The sequence below is a fragment of the Mustelus asterias genome, chromosome 15 (assembly GCF_964213995.1).
Source record: "Mustelus asterias chromosome 15, sMusAst1.hap1.1, whole genome shotgun sequence".
In the NCBI taxonomy this organism is placed as follows: domain Eukaryota; kingdom Metazoa; phylum Chordata; class Chondrichthyes; order Carcharhiniformes; family Triakidae; genus Mustelus; species Mustelus asterias.
In genome coordinates, this window is record NC_135815.1 from 37175227 (window position 1) to 37202087 (window position 26861).

Here is a 26861-nt window from a genome sequence, read left to right on the forward strand (position 1 = left end):
TCCAAAAGTCATCCCCATCCTGTAATCCTCCTCACTGGCCTCTTTACCCTGGTCCCCTAACCCCCTCATCCCCATCTCAGAATCTCCTGACCTTGGACTCCTCAGCATAGTGTGGCTACCTATAGTCCCAATCTGATTGGCTGGCAGCTGTTTAAGGCAGCCTTCTTCCAGTGATGGGGCAGAAGACTCACCTTAAAGCAATTAGCGCTGTTCCCAGAGTTAAATGCCATTGGCAGCCATAGGCGGGATCCACACTGCCTTTTTATCTGGCAGGGGGAGGAGCCATGATGCTCTGTAAAATCCAGCCCTTTGAGTTAAGATTAAATTGTATCCCTTTATCTTGGCTTTTAAAATCAGAAACTTTCTAGCACTAGAAACTTTCCACATATTGTGTTTGGAAATGCTAATAATGTTTTATATGATGAGTAAATTTTTTTGCATTGGCTGTAAATATGCCGTCAACCTTTCGACTGAGATCAATGCAAAATTCCATAATGGTTTGTTGTGCTTTTGTGGAATATATTGTTTTACAAGATCTGGGCATCATTGGCAAAGCCAGCAATTGTTGTTCATCCTTAATTGCCATTGGATTGAGTGGCTTGCTAGACCAGTCAGAGGGCCATTAAGCGTCAACCATATTGAATGGGTCTGGAGTCACATGTCAGCCAGATTTCCCTCCCTAATAATATTAGTGAACCAGATGGGTTTTTATGGCGATCATTGATAGTTATTATGGCCACCATTATTACGGTTAGCTTTATATTCCAGATTTATTAATAGAATTCAGATTTCACCAGCTGCTATGTTGGAATTTGAACCAATGGCCGCGATTCTCCCAAAAGTGCTAAGTTGGCGGGAAAACTGTTCTGAATCCCAACTGTTTTCTCAGTTCAGCTTCTCACCTGAATCTCCACACTCTGTGCATTGCAGAGGCCCCAGTCGTGAATATCATTAAAAACCCGTGGAGTGGGGCCTATTCACGCCAGCGTTTGACAGTTCTGGAACTCTGCGCATGTGCAGTGGTCCCAATCTGTCAGACTCTCCATTTGCTGGCCAGCTCAATCGCTGGCCAACCCGGGACCCCTGCAGTGCTGCCCCTCCAACCCCCCCAACGGCCCGATCGTGGCCCCCACAACAATTTCCGGGGCCCCCCACCCCAGTGCACCCTGATGTCCAGTCCTTCCCCTCCCCCTGCTGACCCCCCCCCCAGCCCACCCCAATATCAGCCCTCCCTCCATCCCAGACCGATCCTGTCTGCAGAGTTGCAGCAGGACCCCACATCCCCACCAATCATCCTGAGGCCCTGCCCACAATAGTCCCTGCTCCCTTGGCACTGCCTGTTGCCCAATGGGCAGTGCCAAGGTTCCCCCTGGGCATGGGCACTTTGCCCCTCGGGCAGTGCCAGGGGGCACAGGCTGGCACTGCCAGGGTGCCCATGCCCAGGGGGCATCACCCCACCGCCCAACCCCTGGGGGGGGGCCCTGATTGCCCCCCTTCATTCCGGCAGGTTCTCCTGCTAGTCCCCCGAACGTGGGGAGCTAGTCTGAACCACCGGAAGGAAGTACTCCTGGCAGGGTGGGAGATTCGATCGGGATCTGAAAGTTCCCAATAATGACTTGCTGAACATATTTAAAATACATTTAAAAAAGATTCCAATTACTCACTTGCCTTCCCGCCAGTTTCCAGCATGGTCTGACCGGCGACTGTTTGCCGGCTCTGGGAGATGCGCATGCTTTCCCGGCACATGCGCAAATCCCGGTACAAGGCCGGTGACACGCATCTCCTACCCCAACCCGCCAGAAAAGTTGCGGATTGCGATGAGAGAATCGCGGCCAATGTTTCCAGCACTTTAGTCTGGGCCTCTGGATTACTGGCTCAGTGACATTACCACTATGCCACCATCTCGTGCATCAGAGAGACCCGTCCTTCTACTCACCTTGTTTCAAAAGCAACCATGAAACAAACATTCTTTTCTCTGAGCAACAGATTTTGAATGTAAAAATAGGATTGTACCTGAAATAACTTCCCCACTCAGTTGACAAAACAGCTACTGATAAAATTAAAGGTTACTTATACCGTTTAGCAAAGTGAACCTCCACCATGATTAACAGTCACTTAAACAGCCCTGATCATTGTGCAAACTTGTAGTTGTGCTTAAGTCTACAGTATAAAGTTGATTACATTTGACACGTGTATTCAGTAACACCTATTCAACCATTGTGACTCCGATTTGAAGGTGACCTTTTAATAAACATATTGTTGTAATTATCAGAAGTCTATAATATATATATATATATATATATATATATACACACACAATATTAGGTTCTTATCTGGTCATAAAAGGTTCTGGCTATCATGCATAAAATGTAGTTTTAAAATATTGCAGTAAGATACAGGTCAAGTAATCTTAAGCATAGCAAGTGCTGTATCACATTCAGTACCTTATTGGCGGATGACTGGAGACAAAATTAAATGCTACCTGAGATATTTTGGTAGATCTATCCAAGTCAACTCTAATGGCCCAGGATATTGGTAGAATATATAAGTGTAGGGAGGCAGAGAAGACTTTGCATCCTACACCTTTAATACACTAGAGCATAATTTGTAAATGTTCACAAGTGATAAAATAGGTGGAATGCACTTTAACTAAAGTATAACAATGGTAGTTAATGTGTATAAGTAGCAGTTTAATATTTGACTGAAATGGTGACATTTAACCCATTACATATGCTTCAAATTAACTGTAATTTCTCAGATATCCGGTACATGTGGAAAATGCAGATGTATGGGATTGGGGGTGATCTAGGAAATTGGATCAGGAATTGGCTAGCGGATAGGAAACAGAGGGTGGTGGTTGATAGTAAATATTCATCATGGAGTGCGGTTACAAGTGGTGTACCTCAGGGATCTGTTTTGGGGCCACTGCTGTTTGTAATATTTATTAATGATCTGGATGAGGGTATAGTTGGGTGGATTAGCAAATTTGCTGATGACACCAAAGTCGGTGGTGTGGTAGACAGTGAGGAAGGGTGTCGTAGTTTGCAGGAAGACTTAGACAGGTTGCAAAGTTGGGCCGAGAGGTGGCGGATGGAGTTTAATGCGGAGAAGTGTGAGGTAATTCACTTTGGTAGGAATAACAGATGTGTTGAGTATAGGGCTAACGGGAGGACTTTGAATAGTGTGGAGGAGCAGAGGGATCTAGGTGTATGTGTGCATAGATCCCTGAAAGTTGGGAATCAAGTAGATAAGGTTGTTAAGAAGGCATATGGTGTCTTGGCGTTTATTGGTAGGGGGATTGAATTTAGGAGTCGTAGCGTTATGTTGCAACTGTACACAACTCTGGTGCGGCCGCACTTGGAGTACTGTGTGCAGTTCTGGTCCCCACATTACAGGAAGGATGTGGAGGCTTTGGAGAGGGTGCAGAGGAGGTTTACCAGGATGTTGCCTGGTATGGAGGGGAGATCCTATGAGGAGAGGCTGAGGGATTTGGGATTGTTTTCGCTGGAAAGGCGGCGGCTAAGAGGGGATCTTATTGAAACATATAAAATGATTAGAGGTTTAGATAGGGTGGATAGTGATAGCCTTTTTCCTCTGATGGAGAAATCCAGCACGAGGGGGCATGGCTTTAAATTGAGGGGGGGTAGTTATAGAACCGATGTCAGGGGTAGGTTCTTTACCCAGAGGGTGGTGAGGGATTGGAATGCCCTGCCAGCATCAGTAGTAAATGCGCCTAGTTTGGGGGCGTTTAAGAGATCCGTAGATAGGTTCATGGACGAAAAGAAATTGGTTTAGGTTGGAGGGTCACAGTTTTTTTTTAACTGGTCGGTGCAACATCGTGGGCCGAAGGGCCTGTTCTGCGCTGTAATGTTCTATGTTCTATGTTCTATGTAAACTCCAAATTATAAAAATCTTTTCATAGAATAGTAGAATCCCTACAGTGCAGAAAAAAGGAGGCCATTCAGCTTGTTGAGTCTGCACCAACAACAATCCCACCCAGGTCCTATCCCCCTAACCCCATGTATTTAACCACCTAATCCCCCTGACACTATCAATTTAGGGACAATTTAGCATCGCCAATGCACCTAACTAGCACGTCTTTCAGAATGTGGGAGGAAACTAGAGCACCTGGAGGAAACCCATGCAGACATGGGGAGAACGTGCAGACTCCACACAGACAGTGACCCAAGCCGGGAATCGAGTGAGACAGCAGTGCTAACCACTGTGCCATGCTTGTTCTCAGAGCTCGTACCAAAAATAATAACACCTGATGGCTTGTAAATGATGTCCATACATAGCTCTTTGTTAGTTTATCTGCAGTTAGTATGAGAATATATGGAATTTAGATGCAGTAGTGTTGTAAAGACAATAGCCAGGAAATTAGTTTAGGTCAGTTTTTAAGCATGAAATGGGTGCACGGAATGATCCCTGCACTGAAAGACAGAGACTTGTGAAACATGTCAAATTGGTCCTCAGACTTCATCTACATAATAACTGGACTGAAGAATTCAGTTTCAGGCTGCACCACTTGTCTTGCCACCAGCAGCCCTCAGGTAAGTCCTAGGGTGGAAGGACAGCAAAGGGGCAGCAACTGTCAACAACTGTCAGGGCTGCTGTGGAGCCCTGGGGAAGCAATTAACTTTTTTTGATGGCAACTGCATTCATGTCTAGGCCTGTCGCTTGCTCCACTTAATTTGTTAGAGGGGTCCAAAAACTGGTTTTAGTCTCTTCTTTAGTATATGTGAGGAGCCTAATGTAATTTTGGTTAGAATTGTATTTTAAAAAAGCAATGGACGCAATTCTATGGTGAGAGTTGTCTAAAGAACTTCTAATAACCATGATACTGTAGCAGGATGTATAATTTTGGAGATCAGGAAGGCATGTTGTAAAGGTGACTGTAATGAGAGATTTTAGTTTTTACAGAGACGGGTGGTTACAAATTATCTCAAGTTGTAAATATAATGCATTCCCAGCTTGCATCCAAGATTGCTTCAGAAAATCACAATCCTAATTTTTAAACTCCTGCCTATTGGAAACCCGACTGGGAGTATTTAAAATGCAAACAATGATTTATCGTCTTTAATTCCGCTGACTTCCCAATGTGTACTGTTGTTGACTTGCTTTCAGCAGGCAAAAAGCAAACCCTTCCCATGAAGATAGGGTCGTTTTGTTTTTTTAAATTGTGTCATCAAGCCTCAATCTGCTATTACAGTTCCAGGCCTGATTCATTGTCAAGCCATACCCATTGAGAGAGTGATGGTAGGCCAGGAGAGCTTCAGTGAATTAGGAGGAGCAGGAGTGCACTCCATGTTCCAGTAAAGTGTAGTTGGCCCTTCTTGCCAGTGCCACCTGCCCCACCCCCAAATTGATTTTAGAAGCACCCCCCCCCCCCCCCCCCACCCCGCATCCAATTGAATCAAACCTCCCTCTCCTCCAATAATATCCAGAACCTCCCTGCACCACTTGTTGGACTGCTCAGGATCAGTCCTGCAGAACTCTGGCTTCATCTGTTCTCCTGCTATCTGAATTTGCAGCTTTCACTGATTGGCCAGGTTTGGGCAAAAGTGGAGAAAATTTAGATCGACTGAGCTTCCATGCTCTTGGGGTCTCTGGTTTAACCACCTGCTTAAGAGTACACATGCACTGTACTCACCCTTCAACTCCCTTAAAATTAGATCCAAAATGTTTAACAACAAGCCATACAATATTTCACAATGAACAATTTTTAACCAATAATCTGACTGCAAGAAAGCATCTTGCAAACAGTAACCAGTCCATTAAGCAAACCAGCCTCCCATCCATTGACTCTGTCCACACTTCCCGCTGCCTCGGAAAAGCAACCAGCATAATCAAGGACCCCATGCATCCCGGACATACTCTCTTCTGTCGGGAAAAAGTTATAGAAGTCTGAGATCACGTACCAATCGACTCGAGAACAGCTTCTTCCCTGCTGCGATTAGACTTTTGAATGGACCTACCCCGCATTACGTTGATCTTTCTCTACACCCTAGCTATGACTGTAACACTACATTCTGCACCTTCTCCTTTCCTTCTCTATGTACGGTATGCTTTGTCTGTATAGCGCACAAGAAACAATACTTTTCACTGTATACTAATACATCTAACAATAATAAATCAAATTTAAAAAAATGAGATGATAAGAGTTTGACAGGAAGTTTGACCAGAAGTAAAATTACACACAAAGTTAGTTGCAAACTGAAGTAAGGTTGACTTGAAAGGAATGAGACATAAACTGAATGTGTTACAGTGAATTGAGCTGTTAACTGGCAAACAGACACATAGTGGGAGATATTCCAAAAAATATTTAGCTCAATATACACCCTTGTTTAATGTTTATTAGGCATCCTTGGAGTGCATTACATTCAACATTGGTATTGGACCTTGTCCCAATTTTATGGGAGTAAAATGGGGGCAATTGGATCCAATTTCTATCCAAGGTGTTTGATTTTATAAACGATGTTGGGTTGTGGAATGATTTAATTCTTTTTAGATTGGAGTGCAACAATTAGTTTCATCCCCCCAGGCTAGGGAGGGAAAAATCAGCACTGGAACATTGATTAGTGTAGATCTTGTGTCAGGATAGGTTCCAGCTTGGCTACAATGTCCTCCACAGTCAAATAGCTTTCTGTAAAGTCTGGCCATTTGAGTAATGGAAGGCTATTGACTTTCTGGATCCACAGGATAAACCGAGGTCCTGCACTCGCAGCAAGAAAGTTGTACTTGAAGATGTGTGTCAGAGGTGGGGCTATCACCTCTGTAATCCCATTTCTCCAATCTACCTTCCCTTTGAGTATGGCTGGCTGTTGATCATGTAATTGTGAAATTCATCTTCCTGTCTTTGAAAGATATGATTGAGATTAAGTAATGTAGATGGGGCTGTATGGTGCATAAACACCAGCACAGATCTGTGGGCTGAATGATCTGTTTATGAAAAGAAAGACAAGAGAGGGACTTAACTGTGAAAGAGAATTTTAAGTGTGGTGGTCTTTAGTGGAAATCAAAGCTCTGAAAAATATGCCCCTTGTTATATGCCTCCCCTGGGAGCAATACCAAAACTGTTACAGTGAAATGTGCTTTATAACATGGGTTTTATGACTTTATTAATCGGGTAGCCAGAAACATGCTGTTCTATCATATATATGTGTGTGTGTTCATAATTGTTTTATTTGCCTTAAGACTGCCAGAGAATCCCATCAAAATGATTTGATATCCTTAAGTTTTTGTAGTGCAAAGAAGTACAGTTCATACATTATTCATACAAGTAAAGTCCATTTGTATTTTTATCAGTATATTTGCATCTGTAATAATAGGCTACAAACAGGTCTTATGGTCTATACTTAATATTTTATCTGTAGTTAAAGCGGTGATGCCAAATATTTCTAATATTTAACTATTATTCTTTGTTTTCTCTATTTATTTTTAAGGCCCTGCAGAGCAATGGAGGAACTGGTCCATGATTTGGTCTCTGCTCTGGAGGAAACCTCTGAACATACACGGGGGTGTCCAGAGTTTGGAGATGATGCCTCCCGGAGTTCAGCTGCCTGCCTTCTAAAGCGGCAGGCTCGGAAAAGAAGAGGCAGGAAGAGGCGTTCGGATGCTGGACATCACATCTGGGAGCATGGCCACTGCATGAGTGAGGGCTCTGAATCTAGCCTGGATGAGGCAATTCGGGACTACAGAGAAAATAATACATACAGTGACTCAGATGACCACTTGATAGTTGCTAAACGTCTATCCTCCCTGAATGTAACAGCAGTTAGGGGAAAAAGGCACTCGTGGCATGAGTCTGATTCTGTCACTGACAGTAACTTAGGTGGTAGATCTTTGCGAAGGAGAAGGAAGGTCAAACGTATGGCTATAGATCCACCAGCAGAGGTCAGTAATGCACTTCACCCACTGACCCAGGGCAAAACTCCAATCATGGACTTAGAAGGACACCCGATACAACCAAACCAGCTCCACTTCCATCTCCAGGTTCAGGAGATCAGCAAGGACAAGATCATCAAGAGAAAGCGACTAGAAGTCCCAGATGATGGAGTTGTAGTGGAAAGTGAAGAAATGTGCAATACAAATAAGAACAAAATGGAGTACGAGGAACAGAAAGGCTCGGATGATAACATGAGTGACAGGTTATTAAGATTAAGTCCCAGGTTATCTATCCTGAGACAAGTTGTTGTATTTAAATATAACTGCAGGGTTTGAAATACTTTCAGCAGAAGTGCCAGTACTTGTTCACATTGAATTTCAAATCTGCACACCAGGGAGCACTCAAGTTGCAATAAAACTGTAGAGCTACAAATAATTTCTGACCAGCCACTGTAGAATAATTGTTATGTTTATCTTTGCACTAGGCTATAGTGATTTTGATATTAACATGTATTTTTCAGATCTACTCATCTACTTGCAATAAATAGACATAAATGTCCACTATCCACTACTGCTGTATGCAGAGTTATAACTGCATGGATAAAGTATTTCAATCCCTGTACAGATTATTTTGTGTATTAATGCAAAACTACTGGAGCAGTAATTCAATAGCTATACTAATCTCAATGTTCTCTTTTTAGTGATAATGGGGGAACCTTTGTAGAATTACTTTCATCGTTATTTCAAATTATCAAAGCAAGGCAGAATATTCTGATACGGATTTGTGGGTGAATCTTGATCTCCCGATCAATATGAATATTGTTTTTCGCTTTGAATTATAGGAAGAAAATACATTGTGCTTAGCTGTGGATTGATAATATTTCGCACCTGATCTACTTTGCTGAACAGCGAACTATAAATTTACAAATGTAATTGTATCATTTATAAAATTGAGTAAACATCAACACTTTAATTTTTAAAAATTACATATGTACTCCTTCCATAAATGGCAGAGTGGTAACCAGTCATGTTAGATAAAGACATGATGTGGAGATTCCGGCGTTGGACTGGGGTAAACACAGTAAGGAGTCTAACAACACCAGGTTAAAGTCCAACAGGTTTATTTGGTAGTAAACGCCACAATAAAGACATGGCCAGACATGGACAGCTGCTATGGCACAATGCTAATCTTCCTATAGTTCAAAGTCATACATGTTCCATTACTATGGTGCATTGATGGGTTGCAACTTACTCATTTTCAACATGCTTTTTAATGGTTTGTAGGAAAATGTATGGGTTGAAACGAACTCCATTAGTACAGCAGCTATGCATTACAGCTTTAAAGATGCAAAGTGGGGCTTCCATTCAAAGGAGAGAAGATGATCTGTTCTCCCAGGAAGAATTACACAATCATTTCACAACCATGTAGAGTAAATAGGCCATAGTTTTTAGTCTTGAGGCTATTTAGGGATGAGGAGGGGTTATGATTATGTTGCACTATTGAATAGCTCGGATTTTGCAGTTGTAATGAGGTTGCTGTGAGTGATTCTATGCCACTCATTACATGTGCTTTGAAGACCCCCAGACTGCAGTCAAGTAAAATCACTGGCCTGACAATATGTTGCACAATTACACAATTAGTCTCACTGCAACAACCCTTGAAAATGTTGCACTTTGTTGAATGAAGTGTAAATAGAGCAGCTTATTAAGTTCATAATTACTGCCGAATAGCCAAATTGGCCTTGGAAAATTAGCTTTATATTTGTGGAATGTCAAATTTCTCCACATGATGAAAAATTCACATCTTAAAAATAATTTTTTAAGAAGTTGGTTTTCTGTATGTCAGCCTTAGCCTTAATAACATGTACATGTCCCAATCATTTATTTTGTGCTCTGTAAAATTTTAATTGAAAGTTTGAAAATTCAGTGCATTTTACTTCCTGGTTTGCTGTCTATGAGAATACTTGTGTGCAATTGGCTGCTTACTCTGCTTGGTGCCATCATTGTTGTTGGACACTTCGAGATTCCCTTGAATTGACACCAGATTCAGACTGACATTGGGAAAGGGGAAATCCGTGCCAGAAAGATTGCGAGATCTTTGCAAACAACTATCAGGTCAGAGGTGAGAGTGAAATCTGGGCCAATGTAATCAGTTATCTTGGGAATGATTCACAATATACTATTTACTTGGTAAGAAATCTCCCAGTATTGCTTCGTAGCTAGTTGATGGAATATGTTAGAGTTGGTAAAAGAGTCCTGCCTTTTTTAACCTCTATAAAAAACGGCTTTGCTGTACTTCGTGCCTGTACTGATTTATGTTGGCATCATGGCCTTGATGGAAACTTAGCTGTTAGGTGATCACAATCCGCTTATTGAAACCTCCCCAACAGGCTATACCTTTTATCATTCGCCATGCTTAAATTGCTGGAATGGCAGTGTGGTCCTTATCACCAAATCTCACTTTGATCTATCCCCTTACTTTGCTGGCACCTTCTACTCCTTTGAGCCTATCACCTTGTTCCATCTCTCAGCTCTGGCTCAAAATCCTCATTCTCTACTGCTCACCTAAGCCCGACACTACTTTTCTTCAGAGGTAAACCACTTTGCACTCTCAGCCTCTGCACCAAACGACTTCCCATCCTCAGTGATGTTAAACTCCATCTCATCTATTCCTCTCTCTGAGGTCACTACATCGCTCCCTCCATATAAACTCTCCTACCCATATTCATGGCCTCCCTTCGACCTTGTATGGTTTACCTATTCCCAATTCCCATCATCTCAATCACAGATAAGGGCATTTGTGATAATTTATTGTAAAGTTGCCACTTATTTCCCATTTCTTTCTTCATCAACCCTGGAGAAAAATCATTTTGTCCAAGTCACTTACAACAGCACTTTCAAACTGCCAACCATTCATTGGCTCTCCATTCACCACAATTTTTATGCCGATACTGATCTGCTCAATCTAACCATTGATGCCAATGAAACCATTACTCTCTCCCATCCTGGTTGTCCCCTTTGGTACAGCCCCTATCTTAAGTTCAAGGGATGTAGATTTGATTTTTTGCCAAACCTCTTTAAACTACATCCGGTATATTTGGGGTTTGCTCTCCTCTGCCAAAGTTGCTTCCTATGCCGGGATTGCAAAGAATCCATAGATTACAATGCAGAAAGAGGCCATTCGGCCCATCAAATCTGCACCAAGCATCTTACCCGGGCCCTTATCCCTTCAACCCCATACCATTTTACCATGGTTAATCCACTATCTTAGGACTGTGGAAGGAAACCGGAGCACCCAGAGGAAACCCATGCAAACACTGGGAGAATGTGCAAATTCCACAGAGTTACCCAAGGCTGGAATCGAACCTGGGTTCCTGGCGCTGTGAGGCAGCAGTACTAACCACCGTGCAATTCTATCCTCCAACCTCTTCTCTGCCTCCAGCAGTCTCTTTAACTCTTCATCCCTGACTATCAATGTGTGATAAGCTCATGGACATTTGTGACTAAGGCTGAGACCGTACGTCTAGCTGCCTCAACTGCACCCATCCATTCTTCTTGCCCATCAAGCCACATTTCTCCCAAAGCTCCCCGCCCTAGCCCTGAACTTGTATCTTTAGTTTCTCTCCTATCTCCCCTGGTGCCCTCTGAGATAATTTTGTCCAAAAGACCTGCCTCGTGCACACTCGACCCATTAAACAGCTGACCCAGCTTCCCCTTCTGGCCCCTATACTAAATGATACTATAAACAGCTCCATCTCCTTGGGTACTATATCCCTCCACTTCAAATTTGTCATCACCACTTATCTCCTCAAAAAGTCCACCCAGGGCCCCTCTGGCTCTGCGAACTACTGCCCCAAATCCAAGATGCATTTTCTTTTAGGGAGTTTGAACATCATCCTAAAATACAATATGCAATTCCAAATGCATGCTGACAACACATTGCCATTTTACTCAGCCTGTCCTGTGCCTCTGTATCACCAGACTAACCACCCTGGATGAACCAGAATTCCTTCCAATTGAACATTATAATGACCAAAGCAAATGTCTTTGTACTCCACCTCAAACCACTGATTCCATCCACTTTCTCTGGCTGCTGTCTCAAGCTGAAGCAGACTGTTCCCAACATTAGTATTCTATTTGACCTTGATCATAGAAATCATAGAAACCCTACAGTGCAGAAGGAGGCCATTCGGCCCATCGAGTCTGCACCGACCACAATCCCACCCAGGCCCTACCCCCACATATTTTACCCACTAATCCCTCTAACCTACGCATCCCAGGACTCTAAGGGGCAATTTTTTTAACCTGGCCAATTAACCTAACCCGCACATCTTTGGACTGTGGGAGGAAACCGGAGCACCCGGAGGAAACCCATGCAGACACGAGGAGAATGTGCAAACTCCACACAGACAGTGACCCGAGCCGGGAATCGAACCTGGGACCCTGGAGCTGTGAAGCAGCAGTGCTAACCACTGTGCTACCGTGCCGCCCTATCTCAGCTTTTGACTCCATATCCTATCCACAGTAATCGCTCGGCTGCACCCTGCCTTTCAGCCTATCAGCTGCTGAAACCTTTACCCCCTACTATTGTTACTTCCACACTCAATAATTTCAATGCACTGCTGGCTAACCTCCCTTCTCCCTGCTTCTAATCTCCATAACCTTAAGTTAACCCTAAACTTTGCTGCCCATATCTTAGCTTGCACCAACTGCTATTCACCTGTCACCCTGCATTTACTGATCTACCAATTCATGAATGCCCTTTATCTGTAACTTCCTCCATTACTACAACCCTCTGAGAACACTATGTTTTTCTAATTTAGCCTCTGAACTCCCACTTCCTTCGTCCCACCATTGGTATCTGTGCTTTGAGCCAAAACTATTAATTTCTGGAATCTTTAAAGTTTTCATCTTTGCTCCTTTATGACCTATCTCTTAACCAAGTTTTTGTCCATCTGCCTTAATGTTTCCTCCTTTGGTTTTGTATCAGCTTTTGGCTGATTAAATTCCTGTGAAGCACTTTGTTGTGTTTTGCTATGCTAACTGTTCTAATGTAAATACAAGTTGCTGTTGAAATTGCCAAGGGTAGAACCTGCCTGCATGGACCATCTTCATGTTTAGGCCCAGATGTTAATAGACAACAGACACACGTCTCATTCTGCAGCCTAAGTATTGAGCATGGATTTTCCTTGTCTGCTTATCCACTATCTTGAATAGTGCATTTACCAATTGACCCAAAATATCAGCTGTTCATTTTCTTTTAAAATAAACAAAATAGTGTGTTTGCACATTCCGGGCCTCTGTGAGGGTTTTCTGGTTTAAAGATCATATAAACTTATCATAGTTCTGTGTTGATTTTTGTGTAGTGCTTTTGCATGGATAGATCGGAGAGGAAGCAGCTCGTAGTGAGGCAAAAAAAGTATTTTTTACTCCCTTATGGAGTGCATTCTAGAGATGAACTTGGCAAAGAGAAGTGGTGCTCAATCACTCCACCTTCATAAAAGCCACAGGGCATTTATTTTATATTTGATTTGAAATAATAATCATTCTGGTACAAACATCATCCCCAAGTAGGGGAGAGATCTTTGAATTTATGGCTCTATTTTAGCAGACCTTCAAAAGGTGCATGTTAAATTTAATCTATCTATAAAAACAAAATTAATGAGGGTTTGTTGTCTGAAACTATAAACTGTTATCAATAGGATTGGCAGATTTGAACTGTTGACAGAGCCATATAGAGTTAACTTATTTAGAAATTGATTAGTTACCATTCAGCAACTTCCAGCCAGTAATGCTCAGTGGTTATCGCTCTTCATCAAAAAGTTATCAGCTTCTGTATGCACCAGTCAAATATTCTGTGTGTGGTATGGCATAAGATGGCTGCAGGTTGCTTGGAATACAGATAACTGCTGACATGCTTGGACCAATTTACAGTGCTGAAACACCTGAGCTTGTGGTTAGAAATATGGGGGGAATAGTGACCCTTTGGCAGCAGGCCTCATCCATCCAGTCCAGGCAGGAGGCATACCACAATGGTAATTGCCTTGGAAGTACTATTTTGACAACACAGATATGTGTAAGTAATCATTTTCCCCCCACACAGATGAGATGTCACCTGGAGGGCTGAGGAGTATGATCGTGTTTACAGTTCAGCATGTGACCTAATTCTGGTTTGATTTAGAACACAGAAGTCAGCAGGATTTTTCATTAAGTTTTAGGCAAGCAGACAACATTTCAAAACTAGAGTGAGAACTTTATTACTATGTTAGATGTGACAGTTGGGAAATACAGAAGCATGTCAAATTCATGACATAATTCTTAACCTTTTCAGAGACATGTGCCAGTACGCTGGAATGTTCCTAAGCTTAGTTTTGCACTCTTTATTTGTATGATGTCCCTATGCATGAAATGCAATCCCATAATCCCATTCAGTCCAATGAATGCTAAAAATATTCCCGACTTCTTTTTAAAAAATTGCCTAAATTGTATTAGATACAATTATTTATAGATACTTCGAGACTAAAATGTAAATACATGTTCTGAGACAGGGAGTGCCAGAAACTTTTATTTATATTTAGTTGTTAATAAAACGAGGCTGTAAAAAAACATCCTATTTTATCTTTAACCCTTATCACTACAAGGAGTGTTTTGAGCAGTGATATTTAAAGTTGGATAAATGACCTGTGCAATAAAGTTTGCCAAAATTTCCAATCCGTAACTTGCAATTGACCAGTTTCAAGTTGCTGGAAACAAGAGTCCAAGTTGATATGGATTCATGGGCATTCCGAGTGGGTTAAATTCAATGCTCAAAAAGGATTGCATCAGTTTTTGTTATGGAAGTAAGATTTAGGGAAATAGAATATTCATGAGTTAGAAATAAGTTGCACTGGATGCAGTTTATATTTGTGTGTTTTTAAAATATGTTATCTTCACATTCACACTGGCCCACACATCCGCTCCCCTCGCTAAGAACCAACAGTTATAGCTATCTCTGTGGGTTATTTTGATTTTTGGGTAGTTGGTGGGTTGCTGCTTGCTAGATTCCAGCTAAAATCCTTCACGGGAAAAAAGTATGATGTGCAGTTGAGGCAGCATTTTGACCTGGTCCTACAGTATGTGGTACAGTGTAATTTGCATCTGTATTGATTAGTTACTTTTAAAAATGTTGTTAAGTGAATTGCAGACCCAAGGAAAATAAGTGATTATTTTTAAACTGCACTTGTGAAAAGTTATTTTATCTTGGGACTAAATCTGGATAAAATGCCTCCATGATAGAGTTATAATAAAAATCCACACTATTTTATGAAATACGAGGTAGATTGAACATATTGTATATACTGATGCTCCTTGGCTGAAGTAATGTCTCTTGCTGATTTAAACTTTTCTAATGAAACAAAATATATTAATATTGTTTGCTAAAATTGCATATTTGAACTAACTTTGGGTGACACTGGGAGCCCTAATGTTGTTGGTGTAAATCTTAGTTTGAATGTGTTTATTAAACATGTACTCATAAATTGAGTCGCCCATTATCCATGTATTATATATACTCTGTGAATTTTGTTGATGTAGATTACAGTCACATAACAAACAGTAAGTTCCCACTATAAAAATCTGACATCTTTCATTGTTTTGCTGCCTTAGAAATCAACACAAAATAAGGTGGTTTATGTGGAATTACAAAAGGCGGTGTTAAAGAGAAGAGTGTTTTTTTTTAATTTGGACTCTTAATTCTAATTTCTGGGAAGTTTATTTTTTTTTTCTGCAATGAAATGCATTTCCTTTTATCATTTTCAAATAGTGCTGCCAAAAGTAATAACGTCTTGCGGTAATTCTATTTCATGTCTTGAAGAAAGGCTTACAATGCTTTTGATGAGAATTTGCATTTTATTTTGACCTGATTGAGCAGCACTGTACCTGGATCAAGCCAAATAGCATGGCATAAGAAAGAAGGGGGAAACATTTGATGGAGGCAAATAATGAAATGCATCAATTGTGTCAGCACCTAACTGCAGCCACATCTGGCTTACTGTCAGTGTCCCATTAGATTCCTGTGGTTTTATGTAGCAAAAATAATATGCTCTGTAGTTAATGGAATCATGATATTTGCAGTTTGATTCAAAAAAATCATCTTATTTTGCTCAGATCTTTGTCAGGCTTAACTTCCATCTGACTGCTGCCTTGTCTCTTTAAAATTTTACGATTCAGAGATCAATTGTTCTTTTGATCTATTCTTTTTCTTATTACAGTGAATCCAGCAGCCTCAGCAGTAGTGATGCTGGCTTGTTTACCAATGATGAAGGAAGACAAGGTACTGGTACTTTTAGTTCCTTCTTTAATGAAACTGCATTAGATTACAATTTTGCATTTCATAACATGATATCTAGTCTCTCAGTACTTTCTTCTTTAAAAAAAAACTTTAATTTACAATAATACACTAACAACCTCTGAGAAGAAGTTTTTTTTTTAGCTGTTTTTTGGTTGGGGAGGAACAGAATGATGTGGTGGAATTCAGTGTAGTTGCCCTGAGTTAAATGTTATTTTATTGGTTTGTTTTGCTTTCCACTGAAAGGAAAACTTGCAAACAAATACTGTAGCGAGAAAATATCTTTTGGTTGTACAATATTCTGGACAGTGACTAGCAACAGCTGGTTGTAATAAAAATACAGGTCTTCAACATAGAAGTGTAATGGTAAGATATTCTATTTCTCCACTGCTCCCATTCCCAATGCTGTTCTTCCCCCCACCCCATGAAAATAGCATTACAACACTCTCTTCCATCTTTTCTAAATTGAAAATCTAATCTCTGGAAAATTCGCTCCCAGTTAATATATTTATAAACTGGCACAGACTTCCACTTGTGCAATGAAATATTCTGTCAGAGATTGAACAAGCAAAATATCTCGATCTAATGATCCAGTTAAGAAGAATCTCTACATCCAATTAGTGGTATTTAGGTGCTGATTAATTTTAAGTTGGAAAGTTTCACACGGTGTTGGTCCCCCTCTCTTTATTTCACAATTGTGAAAAATTGTTGCTGATTACTTTAAGGCTGGTTTTAAATGAGTATAAGTAAATTGTTATGGGAAGGGTGTGGGAGGGCATGGAGGAAGGCTGGACTAATTGAAGTCCACTGTTTTCTAGGAGAGGGGAAATCGGAGGGCCAGCCAGCCAGGCCATTCTTGGCACAACTCAACACCATTTGGCAACATTGATTGGGGTAGGTGCTCATTGTGAAGACCCTCCATAACAGGAAAATGAATCCAACAAATGCCCCTTCCCTTTTCAAAAAAAAACTCCATATAAAATAAATAGCAAGTGACCAGGAAAGGTTGAGAATACTTTGATGATTTGTTCATGAATATGGAACCACAGGATAAGTTGTGCAATCTTATTCTTTCAGCGGGAAAGCTGTACTGGGGGGGGGGGGCGGGGTGCGGGTTGTGGAGAATGTGGGTTTCAGATGGATGATCACATCGTAATCTCAGTTTTCCAACCTGCATTCCCTTTGAATACGGTTGGCTACTTTAGAAAGATGTGTGTGAGACGAAGTAATGTTGTTAGTGTCTTGTGTGGAACATAAACACTGGCATAGACTTGTTGCACTGACTGGACTGTTTATGTGCTGAAAACTACATGTAATTCTAGTTCCCTCCCAAGTGAAAATGTTGTAATTGAACTATATGTTTCCAAGGTTACATACTAGACCATAGCAGCATCTTTAAACCACTTTCTCACCTTTATTACATTGTATAGGTACTGTTTCTGTGACACTGTATAATGATAGCATTAGCACTCCGGATGCTACAAAATGATCCACAATGTCAGAGTTGGCATGGACCAATGTTAGGTTCTAATTCCAGATAATCACATTGTTGGATTCCATGAGCCTTGTGCTGTCCCCAATTCAGGCCTTTATGCAATTTTCTACAAGATTTTCTGTCTTGTGAAGAATAAGATAATCTTTCATTAACAGGTATAATTTCAATGACAAAATGTTAACCGGCCATTTTTATGTGACAACACATTAACTAAATTTTATGTCCAATAGATTGATGATATCTACGTGTAATTCAATGCCTTACTCACAGGAGGGCATTTCAGATACATATCAGACTGGATTTACACCGAGTTGGGGAGGCTCGGCAGACCTTTAGGAATGACAGCAGATTCTGGGAGTTCTGGCCCTGTTCCCGATGCCCCTGATTTTTGCTTGCATGGGATAAGGATGCAGGTTATTGCAGGTTGTGAGCCTGCACCCTGCAATTCTGACCTGTCTGGCTCCATTGTAGGGGACAGGTCTCATAGTCCTCTGCTTTTCATGGTGTTGGACCAACCTTTCAAGGACTTGTGGTTCACGGACCCTCAGGGGTGTTGTGAACCAAAGCCTGGATGAGAGAATCTTTTCAAAAAAGTAAAGTTTAGTTATTCGTCATAAGTAAGGCTTACATTAACACTGCAATAAAGTTACTGTGAAATTCCCCTAGTGGCTACAGTCCGGCACCTGTTCGGGTCAATGCACCTCATCAGCACATCTTTCAGAATGTGGGAGGAAACTGGAGCACCCGGAGGAAGCCCATGCAGACACGGGGAGAACGTGCAAACTCCACCCAGACAGTAACCCAAGCCGGGAATCGAACCCAGGTCCCTGGTGCTGTGAAGCAGCAGTGTTAACCACTGTGCTACCATGCAGCCCCAAAAGCAAATTCAAAAGGTTGTACCGATGCCTCCTTGCCAACCCACCCACTATGGATCCTCATTATCACCATGCCAAACTATGCCCTTCCACCGACACTCTGTGCCCCCTCATACCCTCCATGGCAACCTATGGCACTTCCATGCCCTCAGTGCAAGACCACTGAACCCTATGATAAGCATGTGTGAAAAGGCTTTAGTAAACTGTCATCCATTCATAAAAATTGCTTTATAAAAGTGTTTATCATCCAAACCCTTTAAAGTATCAATAGCCAATACTGCAGCCAGTGAAACCTTTTTATCTTGTGTAAGTAAACATTGTGAAATTAATAGAATACAGAGCCAACTATGCAGTGTTTTTTCAAATTTTGTCTGGTTGCTCAGGTACCTTACTCTTTCGAAACAGCTAGATTAGACTCATGTATTTTCTTAAGAATTGAAGATTTAATTGAGGTATTTAAGATGATGAATGGAGTTTACATGGCAGGTAAAAAGGTCCTGTGGTGGTAAAGTCCAGAACAAGGAGGGCATCTCTTAAAATTAGAGCTATGTTATTTTTGATGTCAGGAAGCACTTCCCCACATGAAGGGTAGTGGAACTCTGGAACTCTCTTTACCTCACCCTCTTTCCGTAAAAACAAAAGTTGTTGAAGCTTGGGGCCAGTAAAAGCTACCATGACAGGTAACTTGAGTTAAGAATTTTTCTGATTCACCAGACCCGCCTCAGTTAAAAGATACCCTAATGCACACGATCCTTGCTCTGGGGACGAGTGTGGGATGCAGTTGGGCCCATTGATCCTGGAAGCAGAGTGTTGGTGGCCATGGACCGGTGAGCGCTAAGGCAGGTTGGTTAGAAGCCATCCTTGGTTCTCTGGGACATGGTGCCAGTTGTGTCATATTTTGGGTTCTCTTGCTCCACCCTGCCATTCATCCCCATGGTCCTTGTACCTTCCATGTCAATGAATGCCAGCTTTTGTCCCCGAATCACTCCCTGTGGTATATCAGACTGTCAATGCTAATTTATGCCCCTTCCATGCGCTGTCATCGAGTATGCACTATATGGGCCATATAATAACAATGGCAAATGTGGAACATCTGAGAGACAGGAATAAAACACCCATTCACAAATCTTATTTTGAAAATAAACTGCTGTTCCTGAAACCCTATAAAAGTATCAATCAGGCAGACCATTAAAGATCAATAACAGAGGCCCCACTTCACACCTCTTAATCTTGTCCAAATAAACTGACAAAAGAGCTTACAGAAAGAACAACTCATTGCAGCCACTTCAAGATGTCAGTTAAGGAAAATGAACGATTCACTTAATTTTTGTCAAAACAGAACACCTTGCTTAACTAATGCCTTTACTGATCCCGCCCCAATTAAGTCTGTCGCCTACCTACCCCATCTTGTCACCGATTGAGGCCCTTGAGTGGACAATTAATGCCCATCTTATCCCGCTGGCAGTGGTATTAATCCAGGGATGAATAGGGGTCTTACCATGCAGGCAGCATGACAAGCAACCTGTGTGGGCTTGCTTGTAGGCTCCCAGTGCAACGATCCCTCACAGCCTGATCAAGGGACCCCAGCATTGGAAAGGGAGGAACCCAGCATTGGGAGGGGAGGGGCTCGCTGCTCTTGCAGCCGACCACACTCCCCACCCCATGACTTTCATCCTGCTATCACGTGGCCTGAGATCGAACAACAATACTAGGCCACATGTAGGTGTTGTACTGGCAGTAGCTACCTGCTATTCACAAGAGCTGCTGACCTCTGGTAACCTTCCCTGAAAGAGGAAGTGCAGGGCTTTTGCTGGCCTGTAACTGGCAGTTGGGAACCCCATCTTCTGTATTAAAAACTGCCCAATGAGTGAAGAGGATACTCAGTAGAACACATTGTGTTATCGTTATTACTATTACACAGCTTTCCCTTGAGACTTTTTCCTGCATGGTTGATGATCTGTATTATGATTGCCAGTAAACCAAAATAACCAAATTTACTGAATGACCCCCAAATGAAGAAATTATCAACAGGATTCCACATATGTAGCTTTTATTACAAAACCCACATAAATTAAACATGACTTAGCAGGCAAATTAATGTTGATGTGAATCATAAATTACACATGGAAAACCGATGCAACAAAGACTAACGAGATTACAAATATTCATGGCACCATGTTCAGTCTCTTGGTCTTTCCAACTCAGCCTTCAGAAACGAGGATCTCACTTTTCTTATTTAATGGATTTGGCCCTTGAGTCACCTTGGTAGCTCCACTCCATCGAAATTCTCCAGAGATTGTTGCCAACCAAGTGGCATACACCTGCAGAATTCCATTGCTCTGATTGGAAAGCAAAGATTCCGCAGAGACATTGTTAAATTATCCTGCCAGCTCTTTCAAAACTGAAGCATAGCTATAGAATTGTCCAAATCAGTGCCCCAGTTCTAACCAAGCCTTCACTGTTTTATCCTTTTTAACTGTATTACACACAGCTCCATGTGAATGTGCCTTCTCTGTTCTTCCCCTGCTTCAGTTCTCCTTTGGATGCGTCTCCCCTTTGTGTTAGCCAGCTACACAGATTTCATATATTAACTTCCTGTTGGTTTTTCTCCCAGAGTGGCCTGGTCACATGGATCAGGATTTCTTTATTGTTCAAGAAAATTACAATTTGTCCCTTCACAATTGATGCAAACTCTTAAAAGTCCTCTTCAAACATAATCAAAACTAATTACAGATTCCACAGACATTTTAAAGAAATTACAAATGTTCCTTACTGCCTTCTGGGTCAACGTTCATCACACTTAACTACAAAGCTGAGAGAAAATATTTTTGTAAATAATTTTCATCTCACTGAGGAGACTTCAGGCCAATGTAGATCCAATAATTTGCTTTGAAAACTCTGCTCACATTTTGACAGTTGTGACGAATTGCATCGCAACAGCTGAGACATTCTAAAACAATCAACAATATTCTAAATAAAACAATGCATAGGATTTGTTTAAAAAAGTAAATTTGCCGCATTGCCCAAGGATAAAGGATCCTTTAAAAAAAATCCAGGATCCTGATCCGAATCAGCATCTTCACCAAAAAGTAATCAGTTCTCCCTTGGGCTATATCGTATGGGTGTGCCATGTTTCATTGAAATCAGTCCATTAGTTTCTGAGATGTATTGTTTACAAACAGACTAAAAACTAAAGTGAAAACATGACCTGCACCCACTTCCAGAGATGGAGGTAACAATCGACCAAATGACGCACATATGAAGAGAGAAAAAGAGTGAAAAATAAATAGAGGAGAAGTTGGAAGTGTTAAAGAGTAGGAGACAAAGAGACAATTACAGCAAGAAAGTAGCTCTTCTAGTTTTGCCTGAGTGATGCCATGAGAGATCATCTAGCTTTTATTTGGTTCAAAATATTTGGTTCTGCAGTTTTCCTTTGAATATTACAGTTAAAATGATAGAATTATGAAACAAATGTTTGGCAGTTGTTGTCGCTATCTGAAATGCCTGAAATTTAAACACTAATCCTTCTTGAGTAAATTCCCAATTTTGGATTCTTAGAGAGCAGAGATGGGTCAGAGATATGACACAGTTGTACTGTAGCTGTGTCTTCAATCTGCATTATCTTTTGAGTACTCTTCTCTATTGGGATTGTGAGATCGGTAAACTTCCCCTTATTATTGATCATTTTGTTTTTATGTTTTGAAAAATAAAATGATTTCCGTTGAATCTCACATAAGCTATTTATTTTGAGAGTTAATAACTAAAGTTGCAGTTCAAGTCTTGAAAACTGTGGATACTTTGTCTTAAACTTAAATGCAGTACAATGTGGAGTTGCCAGCATTGGACTGGGATAGGCACAGTAAATAGTCTCACAACACCAGGCTAAAGTCCAACAGGTTTATTTGGAAGCACGAGCTTTCAGAGCGTTGCCCCTTCATCAGGTGAGTGAAGAGTTCAGTTCAATGCATCGTACACAGCAAACTACCCAGCCTTCAGGAGAACAGTGACCACGACACCACATAACCCTGCCACAGCAACTTCTGCAAGACATGCCGGATCATCGACAGAATGCCATCATCTCACGTGAGAACACCATCCACCAATTACACGGTACATACTCTTGTGACTCGGCCAACATTGTCTACCTGATACGCTGCAGGAAAGGATGTCCCGAGGCATAGTACATTGGCGAGACCATGCAGATGCTACGACAACGGATGAATGGACACCACTCAACAATCACCAGGCAAGAATGTTCCCTTCCTGTTGGGGAACACTTCAGCAGTCAAGGGTATTCAGCCTCTGATCTTCGGAAAGCGTTCTCCAAGGCGGCCTTCGTGACACACGACAACGCAGAATCACTGAGCAGAAACTGATAGTCAAGTTCCGCACACATGAGGATGGCCTCAACCGGGATCTTGGGTTCATGTCACACCATCTGTAACCCCCACAACTTGCCTGGGTTTGCAAAATCTCATTAACTGGCTGGAGACAATTCACATCTCTTTAAGCTGTGCTTAACCCTCTCTCCACTCACATTGTCTGCACCTATAAAGACTTGATTACCTGTTAAGACTCACATTCCAACCATTATCTTGTAATTGAGTTTGTGTCTATATATGCCCTGTTTATGAATTCACTCACCTGATGAAGGGGCAACACTCCGAAAGCTCGTGCTACCAAATAAACCTGTTGGACTTGAGCCTGGTTAAATACAGTAATACAACAATTCTGATGGCATATTGCATTAAGAGTAATATTCAAGTGGTTTTATTTCTCTGAATTGAGGTTGATTTGTTTTAGTATTTTTCTGCAAAGTATCTGGTAATTTAGTACCTTGTATGTACTACAATTATCTTTGGAAGTGTATTTTTACAGTTCAGGTGCTGTAGTTGTGTAGCAATTTTAAAATGCCACCAGATCTAGATCTGAAAAGAATATACAATTTTAATTCAGGATTGGAAGCTTTATTGAGTTTTCTAATGTGGAACAAATAGAACAGCTTTTGAGCAATTGATGGGCTTTGCAATTAACTGTTCATAAGTTATGCTTCCACACAACCTATTTTTATGTACCTTCTTTAGTATATGTTCTATTAAATCTATAAGCAGCTTCAGCTTTTCAGTTGAAAAAGTTAGGGGAAAATGTTGCAGGAGAGTCTACATTACAGAATCACTATGCTGTATTGTATTCTGATAGTGAATAGACTTTCTTCTCCATAGAAATAAAAACTCTCAAAATTGCATTTTGACCTACTCTCTGCTCCAGATATTCTTTCAGCAGTAACAACGACCACAAGAATTAACAGGGGGTTCGGAGCATGTTCCTACATTGGACATGTCCTAGGAAGCATTTCCAAGTAAGGTATAACATAATCACATGCAGAGTAAAGCTGACTCAGCACTGTCACAAAGATGTGCTTTATTGATAACCTCAGGACGGTACTAGTTACACCAGTCTAAATTTTTCCATTTCTCGTAACCTCTCTTTAGTTAGAATGCTAGGTTGGGTTGAATTGTGGACAAATGTGTGCTGTTGATATTTCATAATTGCAATTCACATAAAGTCTTTGCATCCAGCTGAGTCAAAGGGCTAAACTTAATGGGGATGGAATATATTGCTCGACACCCCTGGTAGAAAAGCCAGTTGTGTGCTGACCAATTTTGCAAAAGGCTGTGCTGCAACAACAATATGCTGGGGCTGGCTTTAACAAGGGGAGGGTGGGATTTCTGCTCTTCAAGGAAAGGAACTCCTGCCCCTCAAAGCTGTCAGCCAATCAGATTGACTGGCAGCTGAGTAGACCTGGCAGCGCGAAAACCCTGTAGTGAGAGCTGCTGAGGCTACACACAGCCCCAAGAAGGAGATCATGGTGACCAGACTTGAAGGCAAGTCCCAGGGTTTTGGGAGAGGAGGGACCATGGGGTGTGGTTTGGGTTTTGACAGCTGGGGAAGACACAAGGGGAGGGGGTATCCTCAGGGCACTCCCCAAAAGTAGATAATCATCTCCAGCTTCCTGCCTTTTCACTTCAGATGGTAAAAATGTGGGCTGGCTTGCTTTGTTCCACTTTCCATCCCACTCTATTATGGTGGCATAAGTGGAAATAGACCCTCAAATGCATGTTAACTGGCCAATTAAGGGCTTCAGTAGGCTCAAGGGTGGGTGAGTTGGCTAATGCGTTACTTGCTCACCACAGTGCAGGGGACAGCTCAGTGATGACTAGGAAGGCATTGGGCTAGCCATCCATGTTGTCCCCCCCCCCTACCTCAGCCATGTCTGGTGGAGGCCCATAACATTATCCACCACTTCCACCCCACCCCCAAGCCCTGTAGGTGGTATTCCTGCTCTCTAATTCACTATGGTACCTAGTCCCCATAACAGCTGGGTTGGAGATTTTAATGCACACAGAACAGGAAACAGAATCCAAATACATTAGACCAGAGGAGAAATAGAAACTCTCTGAAAAGATGTGCATCAGAACAAATCTGTACACCAGAAGGGTAGATGGTACAGTGAGTAGTGTACCTACCTCTGAACCAGAATTTCCAGGTTTGAGCCCCACCCCATGACTTGATGATCATGGAAGGTACATTATAGGTATGGCCAAGCAGGTTGTTTGATAACCTGTAAATCCTTTCAATACAGCTGTGACAGGTAAGAATGAGAGAGTTTCTTGGTCAGCCAGAACTATGTGGTAGCTGCAATGCAACAGTCTCCTCATGTTAAAAGACTCCACGCACAAGCACTAGCCACAGTCTCCAAGGCAAACATCCTACTCGCTTTGCGCGACACTCGAGAGGGAGACCAACTGGGGAGACATGGCATACATGAGGGAACATTGAAAACTTGGAGGTCAGAAAAAAATTGGAAAAAGAAAAAGTGCAGGACAGAATTGCAAGAAAGGTTTGACTAGATAAATTTGTTTAGTGAAATGCCATGATTGAACTAGTTGAACTTCCGTTGCTGGAAAATAATTACAGATGCCCTCTTCTTTGAAGGTGAGCAGGGAATAACACCTTTGATCTGTCAATTCAGTAACTGATGTAATTAAAAAGCAATTCAGAAATATTTTCTTTTAACCCTCCCCCAATCAGGGCACCTGTTTCCCGACTTGACAGGGTCACCATGGAAAGAGCCATGGCTAAGCTTGTCGATCATAAAATTGGGTTCCCAGCCCACAAATGAACTCTCCATTCCAGCAGGGTCTAAGTCCACAAAATTCAACCCATTGATTCAGTCCACTTTTGATATTCGCACACAAGCATTTCTAGCTAGAGATGTTATGATAAGGATAATATTTCCCTTCCTATCTCAGGATGCTAAGGCTAATTGTGGCAACACAAATGGGCAAAAAGCAAAAAAAAAGCAGGTACTGAAAATCTGAAACAAAAACTGAAGATCCCAGAAATATAGCAGGTCAGTCAGCATCTGCAAGGGAACAAGTAAGTAAATATTTGCTGCAGTGCCTGAGGGTAGCAAGCTCAGTGCAGTGCAAGCCTAGTTTTATAGCTCGGTTGCTACATAAACTAACTGGATCATTGGAGCTCATATTTGAAATGTAGTTTTAATTGTGAAAAGGATGATATTTGTTCATTATTTGGCAGGTAAGATGGACACATCAAACAGGCACATTAAAATAAATAGGTTAATAATACCTTCAATAAAATAGATAACTAAGGTCTGCTAATCTGTGTACAGTGCAGTTTCAAGGTATATGATAAGTCTTTCCCAGATAAAGGTAATATCACCATTAGACATAGGAAATATTGGCATTAGACATTTAGATAAATTTGTTCAGTGAAATTCCATGATTGAACTCGTTGAACTTCCTGCAACTCCTTTTTTCTTAACATTTTCATTCTTCACTCCTCACACTGACCGTTGCTGGGAAATAATTACAGATGTTGTCTTGTTCTTTGAAACTCCTACTATTTATCATAGAATCATAGAAACCCTACAGTGCAGAAAGAGGCCATTTGGCCCATCGAGTCTGCACCGACCACAATCCCACCCAAGCCCTACCCCCATATCTATCCACTAATCCCTCTAACCTACGCATCTCAGGACACTAAGGGCAATTTTAGCATGGCCAATCAACCATTTATGTGAGCTTTAACTGAGTATCAACTGCAAGTAGGGATGGATTTTGAGTTTTTTAAACAGTGACTTGACAGCATCATTGGAGGAAATGAGCTGGGAGAATTGATTGGACTCAATATTCTAAGGAAGCTACAAAGGATACTTGAAATGCTGACTGCAAACACGTCAATGAACATTGAT

General features: G+C 41.5%; 1 protein-coding gene across 6 annotated transcripts in view; it reads left to right on the forward strand.

The window, feature by feature from the left end:
* The window catches only part of gpatch2 (G patch domain containing 2), a 265071-nt gene that overhangs the window by 20468 nt on the left and 217742 nt on the right, over positions 1-26861 (forward strand). For all 6 annotated transcript variants that reach the window (XR_013499638.1, XM_078229773.1, XM_078229775.1 and 3 more), the window contains exons 2-3: positions 7446-8150; positions 16137-16198. Coding sequence is in view for 5 of the 6 variants with exons in the window: in XM_078229773.1 (XP_078085899.1) it covers positions 7446-8150; positions 16137-16198 (767 nt within the window). In the remaining variant the exon portion in view is untranslated. The remainder of the gene's footprint in view (positions 1-7445; positions 8151-16136; positions 16199-26861) is intronic.